The sequence below is a fragment of the Siphateles boraxobius genome, unplaced genomic scaffold (assembly GCF_051911475.1).
Source record: "Siphateles boraxobius isolate OS27281-9 unplaced genomic scaffold, OSU_SipBor_1 77, whole genome shotgun sequence".
Taxonomy (NCBI): domain Eukaryota; kingdom Metazoa; phylum Chordata; class Actinopteri; order Cypriniformes; family Leuciscidae; genus Siphateles; species Siphateles boraxobius.
The window spans coordinates 7,599,506-7,627,170 of NW_027509205.1; the positions used below are offsets into that span (position 1 = coordinate 7,599,506).

The 27,665-nt window shown below is 37.1% G+C and overlaps 1 protein-coding gene across 1 annotated transcript; it reads right to left on the bottom strand.

Annotated features, from left to right (window-relative positions):
- Positions 1-1,874: 1,874 nt before the first annotated feature.
- On the bottom strand, positions 1,875-23,022 carry spsb1 (splA/ryanodine receptor domain and SOCS box containing 1). The gene is made up of 3 exons (XM_077218227.1): positions 22,812-23,022; positions 12,080-12,960; positions 1,875-3,383 (listed from the first exon to the last, which is right to left on the bottom strand). Exons 2-3 carry the CDS (start codon positions 12,771-12,773, stop codon positions 3,256-3,258), a joined length of 822 nt encoding a protein of 273 aa, XP_077074342.1. The 5' UTR covers positions 12,774-12,960; positions 22,812-23,022; the 3' UTR covers positions 1,875-3,255.
- Between the last annotated feature and the right edge of the window lie 4,643 nt (positions 23,023-27,665).

The window sequence follows — 27,665 nt, forward strand, 5'->3', positions numbered from 1 at the left end:
CACAATAACAGTTTCACACCAAACAAGGGACCGTTTACAAAAGACTATTGTATTTGTCCCCATGTGAGACATTTATTTAGCAGTCTACAATGAAGACATCCCACATAGGACATAACCAACAACCGCATCACCCAGCTGGAATGAGCCATTCGGTCTCGTTGGTGTCCCACTGGTCGCCTTCTGGATGAAAAGATCACTGATTTAACTGATTAAATCTGATATAACATGCTGCAACCTACACTGCTACAACATTGCTGGCATCACTACCGCTTCCAGAGGTTTCCAACAGTCAACATCGCCACCAATATTACTAATAAAAAGAAAAATGGGCCTACTATTAGCATACAAATTTTCCACAGATTCTGTCAGGGCCTGTTTGAAACAACTGGTTTAAAAAGTCACATGTTTACAGAGACAACAAGCGGATACACATCATGTACTCTGCTAGTACATGCTGAAGAAATAAACAAGGATTTGCCTTGAAGTTCCTTGAAACATGACTTCAATTCATCACAGCAAAGTCGGTTGAACCTCCTGAACCTGCAACAGTTCCTCCATCAATAACACATTTCAACTGTTATAAGCCAAATTGGACCCATTTCTCTCATAAAAAGTATACACAGAAACTCCCAGCCTTCACCATTTTGAAAATATTACAGGCAGGAATGTGCTGTTCCAGACACCCAAACAGCACACTGTTCCAGCCAAGCTGCATACTTGAGATGAGTGACCTCACACTGAAGCACCAGCGCTCTGTGTATGCAAACACATTACCATGGCAACCGAGAAGTCGGGATGACACTGGGAACATTGATATGAAAATCCACTCAATTACACACAGCAACTCATTTACCTTAGGCTCAACTCTAGCTGAAGATCTGTAACCTAAAAAAACTGTCAGAGGAGATGCCATTTGCTTGGAACCAATTTTCTTGTCTCTCGCTTCGGAGTTATGTCTACAGATAAAGTTTCCAGTATTTATATTGGGAGAAATGAATAAAACGCTTACGGACATCAACAAAATAAGTTCCTGGAGATAAACGCTTTCAAGCAGGGGAATAAAAGACGTAGCTTGTTTGTATTGTGACTATCTAATTCAATTTCAGTCTAGCCTCTGGTGTTTGAGCATTTTTTGTAAATTGTGCACTTAAAGCTGCATTCCGTAACTTTTGCCACTCTAGTGGTTAATAAACAGAACTGCATGCTTCTTGCGGAAGAACTTTGTAGCCGGAGCTACTTCGGTTTATGTCTATGACAAATCACACAGTTACTGGGCTTAACCGAAATGGTACGACCCGAACCAGTCTAAAATAGTGCGAATATAAACACATAAGTTTACCATAGTGATTCAGGATAAGACAAAAACACAATTTGGAAAATGGATTCATGTACTTATTCATTATATATTTTTTGTAAATTTTGAACAGACTGCAGCTTTAAGACAAACCTGATTTTGTGTGAAATGTTAGCCATTTGTACATTTTATGCGGCATTAAAAAGAAAGACCGACAAATCAAGTTTTATCCTTGAATATTTCAGAAGTAAAAGAATGTATATTTAAATGTTTTAAGAGTCATCCTGCGCAGCACAGATTTACATCCAATCAAATGCTCTCTAGAATGAGCATGTCCCACCCTAATACCTTTCATAACTAGCAAATCATGATTAATGGCTTTACAGTCAAAATGTGAATTTAATTCTGTTTTTTTGTAATTCCAATAAGAATACGTTTCAATAGGAAACAGAAAAAGTTAGATACAAGTAAACAGAAAAAAAACAAGCAAACAATTAAATAAGCAAATTTAAAAAAACAACTAATGAACAGACCAATTTCATGGGGTTAAAGAGCATAAAAACCACAAAGAGAACAGATGTCAATTATAATAAACTTTATTAGATAGTTATCAATATTATCTACATCACTGAATACAAAGAATGGTGGTCTGCAGGCAGAAAGGGTTTAAAAACAGGGAACCAAACTATCCCCCTAATGCTTAGCAAAATGGCTGCCAAACAGGAACTACATTTACACATCTAAAAGACTAGAATGGGGGGAAAAAACATCTGGAAAAAAAAGACAATTGGCAATCTTACTTTCTCTGCATCAAGGCTTTAAAATAACAGAGCAAGAAACATCAACATTTGCCTGCGTGCCACTTTTAACATTAAGGCACCACACTGCAGTGTCACTATTCAATTCCAGCTTTTCTCAAATCATCAACATGTTAAAAACAAACACTCCTCAAGAATAAAACCGGCAAAATGTAATTGTGGGGAGGGTGTTCACAAGTTTTAGGGGCCATTACAGAAAGCAAGCTATACAACCGCTTATTGATTAATGTATGCTACATCGTTTCACAGTGATGCTATCTTTAATTTAATATAAAAATGACTTTAAATCATGGTTTTCTCTAAGTATCAAGAGCCAGGCACTTCAGATATTGCAGTGTTAACAGAGGTGAGGGACTTGAGAGATTAAAAAAAACTATCATAACGCACTAGCTTTGTTTGTTTCCATGAATAGCCTCTCAACTCCCCCCTCACAGACGTCAAAGACTTTTTCCAGGCCAGACGGTCAGACTTACAGCTAAAACCAGGCTATTTTTAACCTACCAAGAGTGAGCAGGAGAAGACATTGCCTTCCCTTGAGTGTCATCAACTTACTGACCTGTTAACCGTGGCCACGGATCGGAAGTTGACTCCGCTACATTATACTGACCGCAAGGGGAAGGACAATTGAAAAACATATAAAAATGTCAATATCAACATAAAAACTTGCTGGTTGTTAAGCCTAAAGGTGTTGAGAAGTAATGTATTTTGCATTGCCTTCAAAGAGTAACTATATGGACCCTCAAATTAATAACATGATACAAGAAAGGTGCCAACATCAAAAAAAAAAAGAAAAGGATGGAGTAAAAAAAATTATAAAAGGAAAAGGCCTTGACAAACAGCTGAAGTTTCACTAAGCCATGATTAAAGAGAAGGGTTCTTGTTTTCATATCTGCCACAGGATTCCAGCACAAGCATTCTGGTGGATATCCAGTAAATGAGCGAAGTTGATCCTGAAAGCATCAAGCATGAGACACCCTTGGTCTGATTTGTAAAAAAAAAATATTGTTGGTACTATAACCCAGTGACCGAGAATGGTGCCGAAACAAAGATGTAATGAAACAGGCTTGCCAGAGTGAAGATTAATCCCAGAGAGAAACAGAGGTGTATGCTATGCCTTGAATGGTTGTAAAGGCACTACTATAATCATTGGTAGAGCAAGTAGTTCTTAAGGGAGGCAGGTAAGGGCAGTCCATGGATTTCACTCAGTCGTTCTCTTCCCAACGCGACCCGTACCGAGCGCCTACAGAGGTCCATTAACGGCAGAGGTTCAGCTACAGGCAGAGAGAGAGAGACAGATAGAAACTCATTAGAAACAATCACTCAATACTTTGTAAACATGTAAATCCGGATGTAGGCTGTCCCTCCCAGTAAGACTAAGATGGGGTTGTGTGTCAGACTGGGTGTTTTATTCCACTCATGTTCTGACATCCTCATTTACACCCCTTACAAACATGGTACGGCACAAGCCCAAAACCTTGCGCAAATGTTAGGAGTGCGTCATGGCTGGAGATGAGGAGAGAACAAGCTTATTCTTGGAAGGGAACGTGTGGTAATATGACAAATAAATAAGAACGCAAAGATCTTTGTTGCATATTTGGGTTTCTTCAACCTTGGGCACTTTGTCTCGGGGGTTGATTTTTATTAACTAAAAGAGTAACATTAAGCATTTGTATTTTTGAAAGTGCTTAAACACATTGTTTGAGATGGTGGAAATTACGGCTTTCTAAAATAAAATGTAAAAAAACAATAAAAAAAATAAATAAAAAAAGTCTGAGATGCATGCGTGTACACAAATCATAGGGAAAAAAATATTTAACTAATGGATGTGTTCGATTTATTTTCTAAAATTCTACATGGTCAAAATGCCCAAAGTTGAAGAAATATTTGTGTGTGAATTCATTAGCTTACAAAACTGACAAAAGCCATTCATCAGCTGATCCTGAGATAATAAAAGACTTGGGTTTAACTCTTTGACAATTACAGAGAGAAGAAATTATGGCCATAGGGAAAAAATTCATACATTGTGCATCCGGCTTAAAGTATTACAAGTTTCCCCACAGGTCCCATTTAGTCCAGCCATATAACACCAGCAAGTACTTTAAATTTCTGAATGGTTTCCACACAGCACCACCTGCTCGGATGTTGAGATTACTTCATAAAACGCACTTTTGCAAACGAGACACTGGGGAAACCAAACAGAGTGATGTAAGGGATAAATAACAGCACATTTATACCTCGGTTGACCACAAGCATGACGAAGAATGCATTAAAGGCACTGACACAAGACAGATACCAAAGGAAGCCAAGATCTTGGAGTCAGAGGCTGAGTAATACTCTGGCTACTCTTCTCACACACAGACGGGTGGAGAATTCTCCAAAAATGGGAACACCTGTGTCCTGAACTGATGCAGTAAGGCAGCACCAATACTTCCCAAAGTCAGACCTTCATTAAATGTTGCTACACATGGCTCACTCAGGAAAGAGGTTTAATAAGAGTCATTCCATCATCTAATGGCATGCAAAACATCAAGGTAATAAAGGTATTCCTTTGGATAGGCCATCATTAGTGGCCCGGAGACTGCTTCCACATAGTAAGGCGGGTTACAGCTGTCCCGACTCATGAGAAGTCCAGACATGAGTAAGTCTGGCCCTTACCTGCATCTTTTCATTATATGACCACAGAATGATAACATTACAAGAACGCCCTCCAAAACTGACTCATTACAGCATACTGGGTTGAGGAAATGAGTCAGATTCGCAGAAACTACATGCAAAAACAGTAGAAATTTTATGTAATCAAGACATTTAATCATTGCTAGCTCTCGTTTGAATGAATGACTAATTTCCAAAACCCTTGACCTTTTCCACTCTCAGAAGAAACTAAGAAACAAAAAAAGGAAATATTAAAACCATATACCAGTAGTCAAGCAATACATTCTTTTGTTTTTTTTAAATGGCTGATGCAAAATCAAAGATTGCAAGGGGACCCGTTCCTAAAAGGCAGCTATTCGTGTATAAAGACTAATTTCACTCTGGAAGTAAAATATTAGGTGTATATAATAGACATGTTCCCAAAGGCCACAGTATGTTTATTTGCAAATACACATTGTGCAAATGTTCTCTCTAAAGCTGATTCAGAGCAATATTACCATAAATAGCTACAACAAAACTTCCATTTTTTACAATAAGTTTACACAAAATGCAGGGTTTTTTTAAATAAATTTTTATTGTTAAAACTATGGATGCAAACAGATAAAGAAAACATTTATATCAAATTTTCCACAAGCACTCCAGGAGCACTCAATTTAAAAAAAAAACTGATCTAGAGAACATGTTGGCTGATGATATGAAGAATATTTTTATAGTCAAAAATTAAAATGTTTTAGCCATTGAGAAGCCGGAGAAGACTTCTGTAAAACAGGTAGGCCTATAGGCATCTCACATAATCAGCCTAATATATAATAATAGTTTAAGGAAAAGCGCAGTTTTGATCCACTATAATGGAGAATATCTGTTTAAATGTTCCTGATCAGGCAGCAGTGGAATCTGCTCAAGACGCAATAATGAAAGCGGAGCAAAGCGGCCAGTTTAATGCTTAGCCTAGCTTCCAGGAAGTGTGCGAGATAATGAATGAGGTCATATGCTGTGCTTGAAATCACCCCCTTTACCCTCTTTCACTATTCCCTACAATACTCCGTTAAAGCTATGGTATACGATTTCAAAGATTGTTCATTATTAATATTCTCGTTTAGATGCTGGTTATTGTTATATAGTACAATCCTAACAATATGAATAGAAAAAAGATTGAAAAAAACCCATTCACTCTATTGGCTGTACAGCCGCAGAGAAGTTGACCAATGTAAGCTGTCCGGCCGGACATCTTACATTGGTCAACTGCTCTCATCCAATTACCAGCTCCACTTGAAACTGCGCCTGGCGCTCGCGTCTCCACCGCACCCGCCCCCTGCCCCCTTCCTGCGACATGAAATTGCACACGTAAGCAGCTGACAGTCTATGGTAGCTAGCTAAGTAGCATATCAGCAATGGATGAAAAAAAAAGACAGCAGCAAGCGTCCCCTGCTTGCCCCTACAGTAAAGTTAGGACGAGAGAGAAAGTCATAGGAACGAGCAGAGAGTAAAAAAAAAAAAAAGAACGCCAAACTTTGAGTAGGATAAATATAGGGTCCACCATTGAGCATTGGAGGAAGCTTCAGGAAGATCTGGGACTGAAGACCGACGCTGACATGGCTGACTTTTTGTTGAGCAGGTAAACATTTATTTATACTTTTATGGTGTGACGTGTTACATAAATAGCTTTTTATCAGTTTGACAACTTGCTCCTGCTGCCGGTCGGCATTGGAATGTTAGCCGTTAAGCATCGCCTATCACGGGTCAAAGTAATTATATTTCTTGAAGTCCTTGAATATATTTCAGTAGGCCTAGCGGGTTTCTGTTCTGTAAATATATTTATTCTGAAGCAATATTTTCAGATTTTACATACTTAAAATCTTAATATTTGTGATATTTACCCCAGAGTGTTATTTATTTTTATTAGGGCTGCAACTAACGATTATTTTGATAATCGATTAATCGGACGATTATTTTTTCGATTAATCGATTAATCGGATAGAAATTAAATTAGATTTTTTTTTTATTATAACTAAATAAAACCGTAAATCAGGGTATTTATGTGTAAAAGTGTACTTTAAAAAGTGCAAAAGCCACACATTGAGTTTTACTAATATCAATATTTGCATTGTTTTTAATGATAATTGCTGATGGCAAGTTGACAAACATGATTATTGTTAAAAAAATGATATCCAACATATTATGTTTTAACACAATTTTTGTTAAAACAAATTTACACAGACATGTTGTTCAGATGTGAATATCTGAACTAAAAACAAACTAAAAACATCTAAAATATATAATTCATTTATTTTTTATTTAAAATTAATTATATATAAGGAATATAAGGATAAAGAATATAATATATATTATATATAATATATAAAAGAATAATATAAGGATAAATTGATTAAATAAATATAGAAAGACTGAAAACAATTGTGTGAATGTAGAGCCGCAGTAGATCGCGTTTGAGGAACAATTAAAACTTAGTAGACAAATGCTATAAAAAGAGAACGGAATGGAGGTAACGTTACCCAGCAAGCTAACAGGCTTGAGTAAAGGACAGGAGAAATTATGCATTAGTGCACAAGCATTCGCTGAAAACCACTGAGTACAGTGACTAAAAAACAATATTTTACTGCTGCTGTTATTAACTGCCTTTATATTTAGTGCTTCGCTTTGTAAAGACCGTTTTAATTTAACCTATTTCTGCGGTAGCGCTATTTTAATCCATCACTTACGTTGCGAGCGAACTGATTGCGCAACCTGATGCTCGAGACAAAATACAGACATCCCAAGATCCCGGAAGTCCCGGGAGTCTCCCGCATATTGATTGCGGCTCCCTGATGCCCGCGAATTAGTTCAAACTCCCGAAATCTAGAGCGCGCAAGCAAGAGCGCGTATGCGAGAGAAGAGACTGCTCCAAACCGTGTAGCGCGCGCGCTCGGCAGAGCGCCTGAGGGAGAGAGACCTTGCGTGTGTGTGCGTACCAGTAAACGCTCCCCGTGACGTAAGCAGACCAACTAATCGATAATGACATTCGTTGACAACGATTTTCATAATCGATTATAATCGATTTTATCGATTAATTGTTGCAGCCCTAATTTTTATAAAGAGAATTTATCACCTTATTAAATTTATGCATCATCATTCATGTCAAATTCTTACATTTGATCAATAAAATCAGTTATAATAATAAGACACTATAGGGCTGTTACCCATCAAATTAAATAATTTGCACTGCAAAATTACAACTGCAATAAATAATCTTATGAGATTGAGGTTTTAAATAAATGTTTGAATATACGAATTAAAAAAATTGCAATACTTAAATATGAAACTAAACCGCCAATAGGTGGCGACAAGTGACCGTCTTAATTAGTGAATCATGGAGTCATTCATACAAAAGATTTGTTCAAAACGCTGAATCATTCAGTAACAAAAAAAGCACTGCTGTTGCTTTCCTTTGGAACTATTTTCGTCGGTGAAACGGATCAAAAGCAATGCGACGTTGTGCAGAAATACACCAACCATTATCAATCGCTGTTTACATTGAATGTAATGAAATCACAATCATTGTCTTTCACTTGCCCTTTCAAAAATTCCACTTTTCCCGGACAAGCATTAAAGGGATAGTTCACCCAAAAATGAAAATTCTGTCAGTATTTACTCACCCTCACATTGTTCCAACCCCGTAAGACCTTCGTTCATCTTCGGAACACGAATTAAGATATTTTTGATGAAATCTGAGAGCTGGATCACTCCTCCATAGGCTTCTTCAGGGATTGAACTTGCAGGCCCCGAAAAGTTATTAAAGACATCGTTAAAGTAGTCCAAGTGACTACAGTGGCTCAGTCTTAAGTTTATCAAACGACGAGAATACTTTTTGTACGCAAAAAAACCTAAAATAACGATTTCAACTATTCATTTACTTCTCTTTGGGCCTCGAGTCAGTTCACTAGTTAAACAGCGTAAGCTTCTGTTGTTGTACGTCACACTCATCACCCACATGACCAGCGTCGGCCAATAGTGAGCCTACGTGAGACGTAGCTCTACTGAATCACACTAAGTTAACTAGAGGCCCATAGAGAAGGAAATGAATAGTTGAAAAAGTCGTTATTTTTGTTTTGTTTTTGCGCACAAAAAGTATTCTCGTCGCTTGATAAACTTAAGATTCAGCTCTCAGATTTCATCAAAAATATCTTAATTCAAGTTCCGAAGATGAACGAAGGTCTTACCGGGTTGGAACAACATGAGGGTGAGTAAATACTGACAGAATTTTCATTTATGGGTGAACTATCCCTTTAATGTCAAGCCCTGAGTTCATTCATGTTTTTTTGTGGTGCTGCTGTAAAGCGGAACAGGTGATCGGTTCACAGCTATCTGTGTAATTGTCACGCATCATTAGAGCGCCCAAAAAAAGGATCACAACAGCTCGAAAGACATCTATGGTCTCACTCCAGTCTAATTATTATTGTGAAGTTTACCGTGCTTGCAACTTCATCCCTTAATTGAATGATTCCCTTTAATCCCCTGGATTGAATGAGTGCACTCGATAACGTCCACTATAGTTTTTAGGGGTGTAAATTGAAAAGTTCATCACAATACGATATGAAATCCATTTTCTCAGCCAGCGATGCGATATTTGCAGATACCTCAAAATTATGCGATACGATTTGATTCAGGGCTATATCAATTGATTTATCGATATTATGTGCCAAGTTTACAGAACCAGTTTTTACTCATAAATGCAACCAAATATATAACATGAGCGTTTAATTAAACTTTGAAAATTGCACACCCTTTCCCATTTGGGACATTTACAACAGATAACCATCAATCAAACTGCAGCTGGGTTGATTTGATTAAGTAACAATCTCAAAAAAATACAGGTTACTTACAAACTTCAAATTCATTCAAAGTATGTTTTTTTATATTAAAAGTTAGTTTTTAGCAAAAGCAGATAACTCCACGTTCCATGTTTCAGAGTTAAACTAAAGCAAGTAAATGCTATGATAGATGCATAGATTAACCATTTTTTTAAACATGTTAATCTCCTCAGCTGACAGAAGCCAGAAGACAAAAGACACACCGGCAGACAGTATGGTTAGTAAACGAAAATGTGCGCTTTGGCAGAAATGTTTAGATTGACGTTATGTGGATATGGAGAGTGTCAAAATAAAGGTACCTCATAACGATATTTTATGTGCGGCATTGATGCATCGTATTGTTAGGTGTTTGATCGATCAATATCGCTGTATTGTTACAACCCTAATAGTTTCGGAGACCACTAAAAATGGCTGTCCCCTCAAATAGTGCCCTATTTAAGGGTATAGGGGGCGATTTCAGACACAACCATAGTCTTTATCAGGTAAATTGAGCTGGCTTCATATAATTAATTAATGAGAAACAAATCTTTCCATAGACACACAAGCTCCAGCCACTTTCAATGTTTAACAACTAGTTTAACAATCTGATACTTAGTATCGGTATCGGGCCATTCTTGGCCGGATCGGGTATCGGTTAGACGAGGCCGATCCAAATCCGATATTGTGCGTATACTATTCTGTCATTGTTAAGGCCCACAAAAGGCACAAATACATTATAAAGCACCATAAAGTTTTCTTGCACTATATTATAAGTGTTCAATAGCCATTCTGTAGTATAATGTGGGATAGAAATGAATATTTAAGTCATTAAATTCAAGTCACGTCAACTCTTCCCTCCTTTGCTGCTGTCAGTTATTCTCCATTCAGCGTTCAAACAGCACGTCGAAACTCTCTCCAAGCTGATTCAATGTTAATATTATTTTACTTGATCTGTAGATAAAGCTCTATGGCTTCGCATAAAATGACTTTTATCTTGCTGGACTGTATTGCTGTACCTTAATCATGTTCTTTTCTACCGTGTGTCTGTTAGATCACAACACTGGAGAGCAATATAATTGTTCTTCACGCGCACAGTAACTGAAATTTAAAAATGTTAAAAGAATAGGCTGCATAAACTATTGCATAGATAGATACTGTATAATACACTATGCATCAATATGTCTTTACTCTTAAGCCCCTTTCACAGAGATTCTGGAAAAATCCACGGATAAAGTGACCCGGGATTTGACCCGGGTTCGTTTGATTTTGGTTCATTCACACTGCCAGTGATTTTCCAGAATCGGAGTGCGCGTTCACACACAACCCGTAAAAATCCCGTAAAGACACGTGACATCGATGTGACGTAATGTCTCAGCAGTGTCTATAGTTTGCTTATGAGCTGCGATTTCTCGCTCTCTCGAGAAACCACGCTTGTGCAATTTTTTCTCTTATTCGATCATAAACTAGCGCATTATGTACCGTTTCACTAGCCTGCTTTCACTTCACTTCAGCGTCATCATTACGACACGGCATTGATTACGGCTTTTGTTCACACAGCGCATAGTCCCGGCAATGTTACTAGGTCCCCAACCCGGCATTGATCCCGGGATCAATCCCAGGTCGTGTTTGCGTTCACAGTTTCCCTTGCGTTTCCTTGCGTTCACAGAAGGCGTTCTGGCAATTTCCCGGGATCAACGTGCTGTGTGAAAGGGGCTTCAGTGTTTTGAACTTTTCAATGCGAACTCGAGGCGCTGCGACTCAATGTTGCTTCGTTCGGGATGCGGATAAGCGTTTTGTGCCGCACTGCATTGCTCCAATTCACTTTCACATTATAATACTTTTGCGCAATGAAAGATTATTAATAGCCTTCCTTGTGCTGTCCTATCTATCATATGTTGTTGCCTCATTAAACAGCTGCACTATAAATTTTAAAAAATTCATAATTTTAGTATATATTTACAACACAAAGCAATGTGTAACATTTTACCAGATTTAGTACTACACTCATTGTCTCTTAATTGTTCCCCACTAAATGTTTTTTTCACTAAATATTCAGATTCTCAAATTATTGTGCACTCCTGATTTTTCTAGAGTAAATTTTACTGCCGAATTATCCACTAATCTAGTTTATTAAAGCATTTGTCATAGATTTTGATCTTTTTTTTGATTTGTTGTTTTTCTTTAATATCGAAGATATCTGTATTAAGTAGATTGGGTTTAACACACAAAAGAGTGATTTTTTGAAAAGAGTTATAGAAATTCTACTTGATTTAAAAAAACTGCGCTTGTATCGGATCAGTATCGGTAGATACTCAGAATTTTTGGGATCGAATCGGTTCTGAAAAAATGGTATCGGTGAATCCCTATTAGCAACCCACAGAGTCAACCTTGTTATTCAAGAGACGATTGGAAGTGCCATGAAAAAAACAGACAGGCAAATTCAAACAAGCAGAAAGGCTGATACTTACGATCAAGTCCATTGATGTACCGGATTCTGATTTCACAGTGTCCCCACACAGCACTCACTACAGGGTATAGCTTCCTTCCTTTGAGTCCTCTGAAAGCAACCCCTAAATATTGTCCGTCGACAATAAAACTTAAAGTCCCCTCGTCCATGTCCAGGACCACCAAAAATGAGTCTGGGACGATAAAGGTCTCATCAGGCTCAAGAAAAGCTGGATACGTCCTACTGGGCTGATTCTTGCCATCATGATAGAGTTTGTTGCGTCCCAGGTCCCAGCCCCAGGACTCGCTATTGTTTCCTACAAGTGCAGTATATCCTACAGAATGCAGTGGAGCTTCACCCGTCGCCACACCAACAACGGCATGGGTTCCCCGCTGACGCATGGCCCAGCTGATCTCCCACACATGCAGTCCCCGTGTGTATCCCACTCGGCCCCGGATAGCATCTGTGCTCTGCGCTACAGGGTGCCGGTGAAATACGAGTTTATTTTCCTCTTTAACAAAAATGTTAAGCGACCGGTCATCATTGTTCCACGAGTGCTGCACTTGGACATCCTGCAAGGCTGATGGCATGTCTAACAACATATCCAGACGGGAAGGCTTGGTGTAGTCTAGGGCCTGCAGCTCTAGCTTAAGAGGTCGAAATGCCGGGTCCCGCATGTCCACAGTCTTTATGCCTCCCGGAACCTTCTGCCCCATGCTCTGGGTGGTCTTATTAGCACTTTACTCCCCCTCTTATCACAAAACGAAGCAAATAACAGAGAAAGAGGGCAGTCAGGGTCCACTCCTTCACCTATGCCCCTCCACCAATAAGGAGGCCAAGGCCGGTGTTTTTATGCCAGTAGTTGCTGGGAAACAGGTCAAATCAGCTGCTAGTTATGCTCACCTGGGGAGATTAAAGGGAGAAAAAAGGGCACAGTTAAATGACTGCAACAAATCAACCTTTTTACGGTTGCTTGTTTTCCCATATCACAATAGAACTACAACCACCAACAATAACAACAGTACCATGTTATTTTTACCATTAAAGTTATTAATTACCGTTTATTGACGAATAATAGATATTACTACTATAACACAAAAGTAAAATTATCCAAACTGACAGAGTGTGTTAAAGATATAAAATATTGGATGACCAGTAATTTTCTTCTATTAAATTCAGATAAGACTGAGCATCAAGCATTAGGCCCTACTTACTGGAACAAAAAAACATGTACACAGAATCTCTTTTAGAATACAATTTGCATTAACTATAGAGGATGAAGTAACTTTACATCCTTCTAAAAACATAGTTATATTAGTAATATAGTTATCGCAACTTGTCTTTCATAGGTTACAAAAACAGCTTTCCACCTTAGAAACATTGATAAGCTACAGAACATGCTTTTCGTTTCTGATGCAGAAAAGCTAGTTCGTGCATTCATGACCTCTGAAATCTATACTAGTTTAATGCATTACCTGTATCCTTAAACAAGCTACAGCTCGTCCAAAGAGTTCTTACCTGGGTCAAGAAAACATGGACATGTAACCACAATTTTATAATTTCAACACCGGTTACCTATTAAGTTCTGTATCGATTACAAAGTATTGCTACTGACCTTTAAGGCCCTAAATGGTTCAGCTCCTGTGTATTTAACCTATCTTCTATCACCCTACAATCCATCATGCTCTTTAAAGTCAAAACTCTGGACTCTGGGTTTACGAAAGATATCCAAGTTCACGAAATCCAAGTTTATCTGATAGACTCTGGAATAGCCTTCCTGATCATTTTCGGGGCACAGACTGACTCTCCCGGATTTAATCTAGATTAAAGACATCTCTTTAGCCATGCATTTACATAACACATCTCATACCTGCTGACTGTACAAGTTATTGGAGTACAAGGTTATATCATATTTAATGCACGTGTCATGTTTGCACATCTTTTGCCTTAAATGTTATGAACAGCAGCTACACCAATTTTCCATTTGCTTTTCTGTTTCTAATAGAGATCACGCTAGTGGTGTGCCATATCATACCGTCCACGATAATACCGGTATACATTTTTACATGATAAAAAAAGTGTCATATCGCGATATCAATGATATAGCGACGCAATGACGTATGGGGCATTTACGTTCCCTAGCACGCACAACAACACCTGTCTGAGCGCGAGAGCAGCCTGTCAGGCTCCGATGACGATTTAGCAATTTCACAATCAGCTTGAGTGTTCAGCGGGGCTGCCGACACGCGTCTTCTCTCGCGCGCGTTTAGGAGTCGGGACATGACTGAATGGTCTCTTGCACAATCAGGCCATCAGTGCATCGTAACTAAAGTTTATAATTTTCAAGTCTTCTTAATTCTTATCAGTTTAAACATTCAAGCGGTTTTAAACTATCCAGTAAGCTACTCGCGCACTCTCTGAGAGAGTTGCACTAAGTGAATACATAGAGTAGCCTACAGCTCGCGAGAAACTAAAGTTATTTTTCGCGGATTATATCGCTTTAATGGGGGGAAAAACGCAAAATTGTGTAAAACTTCCGGTCTTGGTAAGTATACTCATAAACACAGTCGGTTATGTATAAAATGCATGTGACAGTGTGACAGACAGTATAATGAAAACAGCAATGGATCCGTGCACTAGCTGTAAAAGTGACAGCAGCCATAGGCTATGCGTCTGTCGTTAATGTTGTCGTCAAAACAAAAGATAGCTTTTATTGTAATGAATGAGAATTATTAGCCTATGTATTTAATTTATTCAGGAAACAGAACTAAAAGACTGTGTTATTTTACATTTGATTACTTTATTATGTTTCTGTAGTATTTCTGAATACTGGTGTTAGACCTACACACATATAACATTTAATTCAAAGATTGAAATCAAGCTTCCTTGTGTTGTATAAACTCTTAACAACAAAATTACCACATTGTAAAAACGCAATGAGTGAGCAAACATTTAGGTGAGATAAACATAAGAAAATTTAACAAAAAAAATTTCTATATCGTCATAAATATCATTATCGCAAATATTCTTGAAATATTGTGATAGAATTTTGAGGCTATATCGCCCACCCCTAGATCACGCCAGCTCCAGTTTGGATCCATCCTCTTACAAAGATTTCAGATGACCCAACACCTGAAAGGAGTTTACACCAACCCCAGCCAGGACTTCAGGTGACGCCAACTCTGAATCAACATGCACAACTGCAAATTTCTTTTAAATTTTGTGATCACAACTCCTTTAATTAGATCATCGTTTCTGCCTAAATTAATACATGTTAGCTATACTGCATAATTTGTATTATCTTAGAACTACACATTTCTGGAAATATGGACATTACAATGACAGTCACTTCTGATAAATTACTAATTAAGTTGTAATGTAGAAACAGGGATTTTCTGTAAAGCTGCTTTGAAATTCTGTGTATTGTAAAAAGCGCTATACAAATAAATGTGAATTGAATTACTAGGTTTATTAAACTACTACTATTACACAAAACAGATCATGAAATGTGTGCATCATGCATGTTATACAAGCAGATCTTTGGTTTTGTAATAAAACAATATTGAACTTAAGTTACATATTTATTAAGATTTTAATGAGAAACCCTTAATTAGGCACATGTTTGACAAACATAAGCAAAATAAATCTACTCTTCTCTACAAACTCAGACAAGAGTGGACTGTTAATAGCACAGTAACTGTATAATTCTGTCAGTTGCATGCTCAATGCCTCACTTGTGTGTGTTACAATATAGTTTATTGGTCCAAGGCACTTTTCAGAGTCCCATTATATCACATGACATGCGCAAAGGAGAAAATAAATCTCTAGCTTTACCACAACCAACCTGCTCCTCTTGACTGCTTCACACAATGGCCTTTAAAAATAAGGGATATAAAGGAGAGAAAAAAGACATGCTATTTCCTCTTCCTGTTATCTTCAGACTAGACAAGCTTAAGAGAAATAAAAAGTATGACTTCAAGAATATATAATACAGAGCCGAAATGTTTTCAGTGAAAACCGCAAATTCAGGCCAGCAAATATTCCACAAGTAGGAGGGAAAAAAATGATTTATTAGACAAGCTTAGAGACTAGACGTACCAGTGCCGTGTTTGAAATCCCCACCCGATGTCCTGGTTTGTAACGCAATTCCTGCCCTCCTAAATTACATCACTGCTAAATCTGATTTTTAACAATTAGGGCAGTCTACTAGAAAAACAGCAAAAAAGCTTCATGGCGGACTCCAAAAAATAAATAAAAGTCAAGTCATGTTCTTTCCGTACAGTGCATAAATGAGAGAAACTGCTTATTGAAAACAGCATTTCATAAGCTGCTGAAGGGCCCCCTGGGTAATTGAATTGTAGACAAGAGTTCATTGAGGAGCATCTTAGCCCTTTCTCTGATACAAGTAAACAACCTTTTAAATGGGTCCCGCCTCTCCGCCGCTAGCCTACCCAAGGCAGAGGAACACCAAGAAGTGGGTGGCAAGTTTGTGAATGCCAAACAATAGTCGTCAATGGCTGTCCAACCTTTAGAAAGTAGGAAACATGTTAATTTGCACACTCTATGCAGGGAGCAATTAAGCTCCATGGCAAAGCACCAACACACACAGACAACAGCCTTTTACAGATCTGTTAGAACCCGGTGACATTTTAAATGAGATATCGCATTATTGCATGATACACAGGGGCAAGGTGATGTCATCCTGAAGAATCGTCTCCACTCTTTGCGTGGCGTTTTAAAAGAGACTGCTTGGCAAGTCAGGTGACAACTTGACCGTTTTTGATTGGTTGAAATTTTTTTGTGGTTTATGAGTAGGGACTTTGCAGGTGGTTTGCCGACCACTTCTGTGTAGAGCTGATTGAAATGCATGATGGGGGTTCTGGTGGATTTGTTGGGCCTGGGGAACAGTGGTGGTTTTTGTCTTGTCCACATATAATACTTATGCAAAACTGGGCTTCCCTAGACTTCTACCTCCCAAGCTTGCACCTACTTGAATGCAAATATGTACCTCCAAATTGAATTTCCCCACATGCTGCTTTAATTCAATCTTTGAACATTTTGTACAATTTTAATGAGAAAACACCCCTTGATTTTCTTGATTCAACTTACGCTTTACTCAAAATAAATCTACCCTGCTCTAAAAACTGATAGACAACAGCTGTTTTAATAGCACAGCAACTGTATTATTCTGTCAGTTGATTGCTCAATGACCCTGAAGACGGCATTGTGAGCATGTCAACCATGCTCACGATCATCAGGGTAATTTCTCTTCTTAAAAGTTGCAGCATGTATTTGCAAGATGACGGACGCTACTCTGAAATGGGGACATTATCTTCGACAGGTTTTAATCATGATACTGAGGCATCTGGCAGGCAGCTGTGAGTGAGGGGCAAAGCAGGAACGAGAAAGTAGATGACAAATCATGGTGTCAACCCAAATGTCACACAGATGCTCCATTCAGACAGTGGGCAGACGGGGTGAAAATGGCAGACAAATGGCAGTTTAACACTGCTTGATTAAAGAAGTGTGAAGACTCCTCAACTGAGAGAAAAATAAATAAAGGACATTCAAATGAAAATCAGAGACACAGTGGGTAGCACATTGTTCATGACACACAAGAAGCTGTTGTCACGGGGACCTGGGTTAGAGTTCGATTTGAATCATGTCCCGAACCTAGTAACCCTCTCTCCTTCCACTTTCCTGTCAACTCTCCCATTTAAAAAGGCAATAAAATGTAGCCTATATTGACAAAAATAAAGCCAACATTGATTTGTTTTTTAAAATAAACTTTTTATATTATTTAAACACGTTTATAGCATTATTGCACCATTTGGAGACAACAGGCAAGCAGCCTGAACTCAGCTTTGTAAAACAAACCTTTTATAACTTAACTATGTGCTAAATTGCATATAAGCTAAAGGAGTTAGTTTTAACTTATTAGAAAAACATGAATTGCTAAAAACGCATTTTTTTTTATTGCTGACACTTTTGACATTAAGTACTAAACTTTATATTTTAAAAAAAGTTGAATGACATAAAAAGTCATTAAACCAACAAGACGAAACATGATCAACAGTGAGAATAAGTTTGAGAAATATGAAGGTCTGATTTGTATTAAAAGAGATCAGATGGTCTTTATATTGACACTCCCTTCATGAACGTAGACTCACCCTGGCTTACAGCAATCATATTCTTCAATTGTTTAACAGGGCTCTTTGGGGCTGACAGCCATTATGAGAACAGGAGCACGCTTAACCAGCACTCACCCACTAGACAAGCTCAACCGCTTTAGGCAGAGCCACAGCAGGTGCCATCATGATACTGCTGAACAGTTTCAGAATATGACAACACCCTTCACAAATATATACCATACTGCAATTTGATAGAAATCTTCTGAACGTTGCTCAAACACTCATGTAGGCCCCATGTGGAGACCAAATTTGGGTGGTGCAGGCTCTGCTATGATGGTGGTAGGGGAAGCCTCAAGTTTTTAATCAGTCCATACCCTGTGTTCCCTACCTAAAAAACAAGTCTTTTGATTGTAACATTAACTGAAACTACACAAATGACCCAATATTTTTAGAAGACAGCAACCTTAGAGGGGAAGTAGTTTAAAGAAAAAAACTTCTCTTTGCATTTTTGTCCATAAAATAAAAATAATCCAATGTTTTTTTGGACCCTGCTGACTTTCATTGTGGGGACAGGAAATGCTGAAACAAAATATAGAACTTTGTATTTCACAGAAGAAAAAAAGAAAAAAAGCCAAGGTGTCCAAACAAATGGATAAACTCACATTACAGGTACGAGGTGATGCTCTTCACAACAACCTGTCCTGCAACTTGACTATGTAAGAACAGGGAAATACTGTATGAAACTGAGCCAGGAAGCGAAAAATAATCTGAGACATCACATACGACATTGATAAGAGCATCCCAACTGTGGTAGCACCATCACACAAAATTAAATGTTAAATCATTCATGAGTTACATTATCTGCCAAATATGACTTCCCCATGTATGCTCATCACTGACCTTCACAGATCTGATTCTGAATGGAGACATGAAACTAAAAATAGATTTACAACAGCTCAGCATTCTTAGTTTACAGGAGGGGCCTATTGTTAGCATAAAGTTATTTACAAAATTGCAGTTAAGCAGGCAAATTAAATGCTCTGTGTATCAAAGCCAATAGAACAACAGATCATACAGTTTACTAAGAATCTCAATGATCTTCATTTATCAGAGAGCAGTGGGAGCTTTAGTTTGCAACAACAAAAAAGCAAAAGCTATTCAAACGGCCTTGGTCACCCTTGAATGAAGTTGAAATAAATCTGCCAACAATCAATTTTCTGAACAAAACATTCAGAAGTAGTATGTTAAACATAAATATGCTAACTCAAAACATCACAAACTGAAGGACTTGCAAGTTCACACCAAGACATTCATTCAGCTGAACCAAACCTGTGATCCTCACCGCATGGAAAAGTGCAAAGAGTGATTTTACAGGGAACATGGGCTAATAAGAGACATACATAAGTGAAGTTTATGCAACAAATATCAGGGCAGTTGCAGTGACACGTACAGACTTGTGTAACTCGAGAAATCGATTCACCTCTGAGGGTATCAGGACAAACAAAATGTCTAAGACCCTACATCGGTGTCTATGACTGCACCAACAGCATTGACTGATGCCTGAAGTGATCGTTTCCTGTTACTTCATGACTGACATCATGCTATATTGCTAAATATAAAGCACAGGGCAAAATGACTGAGCAACAAGTGATAGATTAAAGAAACTGCAATAGTTCCACTTATGTTTAAAGGTTGATTTTCTTTTACATTAGGCCTATATAGCCTAATACTTCTATTCAGAAAGACCACTTTAAATTGATAAAGTGCAGTACAAGACATTTATGTTTACAAGATTTCTATTTCAATAAATGCTGTTCTTCTGAAATATCTATTAAAAGAATTGTCATGAAGTCAGAAATGTTTCTTGTTCCTTCAAATCTGCATATCAGAATGCTTTCTGAAGGATCATGTGACACTGAAGACTGGAGTAATGATGCTGAAATGAATTACATTTAAAATGTATTAAAATAAGAAAAGATTTTAAATTGTAAAGTACCCTAACAGAAGCTAAGGTAATAGTAACTGACTTAAGTTAGAAAGGTTATTCATTAAACCTTTAAAATAATCAAGAACTTTTTTATTTCCAAAAGAAACATGACAACACACAATGGTTCATGAAAAGTGCCTGAGGACCACAGAAGAACTTTCTTTTAGTTTTAACAAATAAAAAATCTAAGCCATTCCATGTTAATGTTAGCCCAAACCAGGCAAGCACCATTAGTGAAGGGGAAGGTAAACATGAGCAAATCATAGTTTAACATTACAAAATTCGCATTTCTGTAATCCATGTCAGTTCAGTAGGACGTCCTCTACGAGAGAGTCAGAGGAGTTACCCGTCACACAGGCCCATAACATGTGTTCAGTCAGGGGCATTTAGTAAAGACAGTTAACAGTAAATCAGTCCAACCTACTGTTCTTGCAAACACAGAAGGAAAGATTAATCTGTCTTGAATACATCAACCACACAGTAATCTGGGATTAAAATAGGACATCAAACCCTGAGCTGATGCGTCTGCGGGTCATCTCAGAACTCATTGATGAGAAACCCCTTGAACCACAGTTTCCGACTAAATAAGTTACTAAACTAAAGTTCAAGTTGCAACAATAAAACTGTGGTAACTTTATATTTGACTTCACTGTTATTAAACATATGAAGCAACACAGACACTGGCTGAAAATAAGATTTAGGGGCAGTTTACATGTCACCACTTTCAACTCAAAACATTTCATTTACACGACAATGCTATTTTGGGGGCCTGAAAACAAACTTTTGAAAGTTGGTTCAAAGTGCACAATTTGATACCAAAAATGATACCATTATCATCTGTGTAAACTACAAAAAAAACATGAATTTGTTAAAACCGTGATGTCATGCGCTTGCATATTATGTGTTCAGTCCATCCACCTTATTTTTCAGGTAAGAGCAGGCATGGCCATCTAGCTTCTGGTGTCATTTGCTTCCAGATATTTTTAAGTGTGACAGTTTATCGCCAACTACTGGCTTGGCATGCATAATCCAGCATTTTTGAATAATTTTCACTGATCTGCGTGAATGAGGATTGTTTTGACAACGTTTGACATCTGTATGCAAAAAACTCACATGGATAAATGTTTCTGTTACGTCGTTGTTAGTTCTGCTATATCTTTAAATATACAACATGAGTGTGATCGTTTATTGCTAAAATGTTTTAAAAAACTAAGTTAAATTTAGCAGTTTACATTTAGACAAAAAAAAAAACACCAGTTAATTAATTTCTTCTGTCAATGAAAATAGTTTCAAAAGAAGCCAAAGCATTAAAGGTGCAGTATGTAATATTGACAGCTAGCGGTTGAAATGGGTACTTAACTGCAGTCCAAATTCAAAATATTGGAGAGAGTGGTTTCCCCTCTCCCTTCGCCTCAGACCCGACAGTGAGGAGACTTAGACCTACTTGGAGGTAAGTTGGCGAGTTGATATCGCGTTTTAATATGGTACCTTTCAGTTTCAGATGGATACAAAGTACTTTTGTACAGTCAAAAACTTACAGCACCTTTAAGCTTTGCTTCTCACCAAGCAAAACAGATCAAATGCCGGTTTGGAATGAAATATGACTGGAGCGGAGTGCAAGATATTTCCCCTTCCCCCTCAAAGCAATAGAATCTGTCTCCATTTACCCTAGCTCCACTCCGGGTTTTTAAGTTTCCCACTCCTTGGCGAGATCTTGGCGCGAGTGAACACAACGCTCACTTTCAAAGGCCCACTCCCTGCTGCAGGTAAATACACCAATATACTATTAACAAAATAAAACACTGACTTAAACAGACACACACAGGAATAAAGGCGATAGAATGTTACATAAACTCCCGTGCTAACTACTAAATATTAGCAGTCTTGGAACACCAAACAAATAATTAGAAAAACGGGCTTGATTATATAGTTTTATAGAATTATAACTAGACGATAGCGTTGTTCTTCATTTAGTAACTTAGTAAATAAGTAATGTACAGATAGCTTAACACAAATGGCTCCACACCAATGCTCTATGTCTTTAAGACCTTAAACCGAAAGTGAAGCCTCTCCAGCATTGTCTAGGCCGAATATACTTAAGGTCGTGGAGTAAAACTATAAACGGCTGCAGTTTAAGCACAATTTTCATGTAAATATAAACTAATTAATTAATTGAGCTTCACACTAACGTTAGTCAATAGTAATGCGACTATCTGGCCTTCCGCGGAAAGATTAAGTGTAACCAATGAACAAAATAATCAGACACAAATATCTTAATGCTGCCCAGTTATATTGGGTAGGAAACTATTAAACGTAGGTCCACGAGACATCTTTATTGGTTTAAAAAATAAATGTTATAGCCTACCCATTACAAACGCAGGAAGCAGTTGTTGTTTAGTGCACAGCTAACGTTACTAATTTATTATTTACACAGACGCATTAGGAAAGGTTCCACAAGCTAGCACCTTTATATCGCATTTCACATTTTAGGCTATATATCTTTGGCTTATTGAAAGTGCACATCGACTGGTTTTTGCTTTCGAAAAGCTTGGAAAAACGCGAGTGTTTGCATGTGAACACACAGCAAAGACAAAAGACAGGCAAATGTGTTAAATCGTAACAATTTCAGACCCTACCTGCAACGGATACACGCCGGCAAATAAACCATAGGCGAAGGAGTGGAGCGAGTATGTTCCTTTCAGTCGATAGTCCCGTGCAAATCCATGACTATACCTCCTCTCTGTCTTTTTAGCATAGGCTTGTATTCATGTATTGGTTGAAATGATGGCTGCTACAGCGACAGAAACATCTCTCCAGTCACGTGGTGAAATAGCTCTCAGCTGCTGCTGAACGAACCTCCCTCCCAATTGAGCTGAGCTGTTGTTTAGCTCATTTCCCCTGATAAACTCTGCTAATTGTGGACTACATAATAATGGCATAATCACTCTGTGTGTGCATGCCAGATATACATTTATGCGCTAGTACTCTTTCTTTTTTTACACACTTTGTAGTCCCAAGTTAGCAAAGCAAACCAAATAGCTTTATTTGAGGGAAAATTACCAAAATTTCCACTAAAAGTTATAAAATGCCCATATATTAAAAATGCTGATGCATTGTAGCAACTTCCTCTGTTTTGTTTATTTTCTCACATTTAAAATATTTCGTAATGTTCTTGATTAAGGGTTTATTAGTAAGTTTTTTCTTAATATTATTTTCTGATATAAAGATCCAGTATCACCTGATACTTATCATGCTCAGTGTAGGCCTTCACCCCAACTACTAATATCTTGCGCATAAATAAAGATAGTTAAGGTAACAGTTTGATTGGTTATTTATATATAAGACATGGAAAATATCTTTAAATGAATTCAATTTTTTAGGGATTTATATTTAGTTATTTTATTAATAGAAGTAATATAAATCTTGTGCATAGATATTTTTAATTTCATGTTAAATTTATTTTAAAATAATTTATTTAAATGAATTAAACTGAATCATTACAACACCATTCTACTGTTTGGCGAATTTGTTACAGAAAATGTGCTTTATGAAGGTTAAACAAAAAATTGTTTTGTTTTTCCATGGGTAAATATCGCCTTTTAATAAATTGTTATTTTCTGAGATTTTATTTATTTAATTTCTGTTTATATTTCTGCCATTTATTTATTCATATACTGTGATAGGGGGCACATCCTCCAAAATTCAGAGTAGTGATCCGTTTATATTGGTTTTCTATTTCCAATCTTGAATGGTTGGTTACAGACTTCTTTTCCATCACAGTAATATTTGCACTTTCATATTCACTTTCAGACTGACTGCACTCCAGCCATTGTTGCACCCTTCTGTGTGATGACTGCATTTCCATGCTTGAAGACACTGATTCATGTGGCTCCTCTCTATATGACTCAACAGACAACGAGGCATCTTGGCAACCCAAACTGTCTGGAGACACAGTAATAACTCTTCTATAGAGCTTACACAATGCATCACTCCTCCTGAGCCCATCTCTGTGGTTGCTAGTGTCTCTAAAACTTTTCTGTTTTGGGGGGGAGTGGATATTTTCCCTCTGATGTAGACCTCAGTGAAGAGGTGAGCAGTGATGGTAGAGTTAGCCAGAAAGTTATATTGATCTAGCATCCACCTAAGAATCACATTCTCGCTTAACCATAGTATTACCATTAAGGGACCTGTGAAATGTAAGTCTTTTACTGTCCCCTTGTGTTCAGTCTGGTTACTCACAACTCCAAAGCTTCTTTGATATGCCAAGAATAATCGTACAACACAAAGGCAGATCTCAGATCTTACAAAGCCTTTTGTTTCCTAATAGTTTGATTGGCCATTCTGGGACTGGTTTACGTTGGCTTTTTTTCTCAATAGTTACATTGAAGGTTTTCAACCTTTTCAGTACACGGGTCTATTACTTTTCTTGTAAAAGGCGGTTGCTTATAAGTGGCTAAATGGGACTATTGAGGCTGCCGGGGACATTAAACGTCATCTTAACTCATCTACACACTTGTTCACTTTCATAGCCTCGTTGTGTTTATAATCACGCTCTTGCAAATTATTATGACTTGAAGTTACATGGAAAATATTTTTAAACAATGACTGAAAGAGTTGTCGGATGGCTTAGTGATGGTGACATACTGACTTTGAGGACATACGACCATTTAGTTTTTGACTTCTTCTGAATTGTTTTTACACTTCATAATTTATAAAACTCATGTTCATTTGTGGAGATTACCACAATGAACAAAACGTGTAAGAATTATAAGCTTTCGTTTGTCGAAGACTGCAGTAATCCAAAATTAGATAAGAGAAATAGGGCTGGTTTCATTGACATGATTTAGAGTAAGCCAGGATTAGGCCTTAGTTCAATTCGGCCATTAAACTTGGCCTAGAAAAAAACATTACTGATGTCCATCTTTAGACAAAAAAATTTGAATACATGTCAGTGCAAGTTGCTTTCAGTTAAAACAGCTCAAACATAGATTTTAGTCTAGGACTAAGCTTAAACTGTGAAACCAGGGGTTAGATACAGTATGTCTAAAGTGTTTTTATTTTATATATCTTCTTTAAACGGACTGTGTATAGTACATAGAGGGACCCCTGTTGGACGGCTTGTAGTTGTTTTACATTTCCATGATTAGCCTCAGTCCTTTATGCCAAACTAAGTATGTTTCAATAAGGCTGAATAATGGCAAGCATACAAAAGTCGCACAATTTCACTGACTGTTTTTATTTAGCCAGACAACCACTAAGAACCACTGCTACCTTTCACATGAGAAAAAGAAAACACATTCATCTTAGCTCTTCCCCTCCAGCTCAGACTCGGACCGACTAAAGGGACTTTACGGTTTCCTTTCAAATGTTTAGGAGATTGTGGCTTTTAGATGAGCCAAACAAGAGTTAATATGATTAGACATCATATACTGAAGCCATATTGTTTCATAGCAGTTTCTCTTGTATCCAGGAAAGCACATTTTAAAGTTTTAACACCAGCTGTATAGTATTTCTACCATTGTGGTCTGGTTCCCTTTTCCACCAGCAACCAACAAACAAGTGCTTGATTCTGAGTGACTCACCTGCTATGTTTCCTCAGCAGAGCTCCAAACATCTCTGCACAAGCACCTCATTCTTTTCAGGAACTGGAATTGAGCTGCAGGAATGTGAGCATGAGCAGCGTGTCATAGGGAAAAGGAAATTTACTGTGAACTAATCCCACCATCACACAACACTCATTTAACAACACTCATTGACACATTCTTCCAGCAGGCTGCATAAACTTTCTCCAGCACAGATGCTGTTTATTTTATATGGTGGCCATTAGTGAGGCCATGCTGTGAAATGAAGGACTAGCATACTGTTGAACGGATATTTTTCACAGCAGAAATATATTATAAAACAGGAAGTTTTCAGAGGCTGCTATTTTATTCTCAGACTCGAGAGGGTTTTCTTGGATTGCTTAGTTTGGACTAAAGTATATGCTTATGTACAGTCTTTGTTCTCATGATTGCTGGCATTTATTATCTTTAAGAATGTTTTTATGTAAGATAGCTTTGCTTAAACTGAAAATTGGCAGTCAACATATGCACGTTTTTTGCATTTAGGGTGAAATATATGGACTTCATTGTTTCCCTTTTATCCTCTTAATAAGCTAGTGGAGTCTAGGCCTCCTTTTTCCAGACTGATTATATGCTTAATGTTACTACACAATGTTTTGACATTGAGAGCAGCTTTGGGAGGTATTGGGAGGTGATGTGGGAAAAAAAGAAAAGTTGTTATATTTAATTTTGTTGGGATTAGTCAAAATCATTGAGCTACAGAACAATAATGCACTGTGATGACTTAAGATAGAAAGACAGCTCTTTTCTGCCACCTAGTGTTTAGATGTGTATGGCACAACTGCAGGAAATCAGAAAACATATGAAGGACAAACCTAAAGCGCAGAGAATATATGTGTGTTTAGGTAAAAGATTTGTCATGCTTAAATTCCTATAACATGAAAAGATTTGATTAAATAATTTGATTTTCATTTAAAATTTGAATTATAGTTATAGTTAATATAATTTTAGTTTAACAAATCATTTATGGAATATATATATATATATATATATATTTTTTTAAATTATTAAAGAAACGTTTTTTTTATATAATAAATAATATTATAAGAATAACATTTGAAATAAAATATGTACATGAATGTTTTAGTATATATTTGTATGTTGGTCTTGATTTGAGATTGGTCCAAAACGCATTTTGTGCTTTAATGGAAATAAGAACTTCTTGTTTTGAATTTGAATTTGAATTTTTTTAGTGACCTAGACACAGAGCACAATGTTAAATATTTCTTTTATTTTATTTTATGTCATAACATTTCTTTGTTTTAAATCATTCAAAATCTTAAATCTTTATCTTCATTTCCAAGTTTGAATTAGATTTTAAATCACTTTTGGAAACATACTGTACCTATTTATCCAAAGGAATTTATATTGAATCAAGATCAGAATCAAATCACAAGAATTGAATTGAAATTGTGAAATTTGTGTTAAGCAATAATAAAAACAGTAGCATACCAGTAAACTTAATAAAATTATGTTTAGTTACCAAATAATTTGACAATCACAATACACTTATTGTGATGCAAGTTTTTTTGTTTGTTTTTTACACATCCCCCATATCCCAATCCACCCATTTTATTTTAGTTTACATTTTCATTGTTTTCAAAGACAGGGCCTGTCCTCTTGTCTTTTTGGCTTCTTGTTTCTGATTGCATTTTAATGGAGATCAAATCCCATAAGGGAATATTAAAACAAAATAAAGTTAAAACTTGTTTAGAACAATTTCTTTGTCATCTGCAGATTGATTTTAAGTAGGGAGAGAAAAAAATTGATTTAAACCGTAAATCGGATTTTTTGTGAAAAAATCGGGGATTTTTTTTTAGGCCATATCGCCCAGCCCTATTTTGAACCTGATTTTGTTGCTCTCAGTTT

What these genes read in the sequence shown, in the direction of transcription:
- spsb1 (XM_077218227.1), bottom strand. Translation starts at nt 12,773, where the DNA reads ATGGGGCAGAAGGTTCCGGGAGGCATAAAGACTGTGGACATGCGGGAC. An exon ending in GTACATCAATGGACTTGATC is followed by an intron (nt 3,384 to 12,079) that starts GTAAGTATCAGC and finishes CTCTGCCTGTAG; the next exon opens with CTGAACCTCTGCCGTTAATG.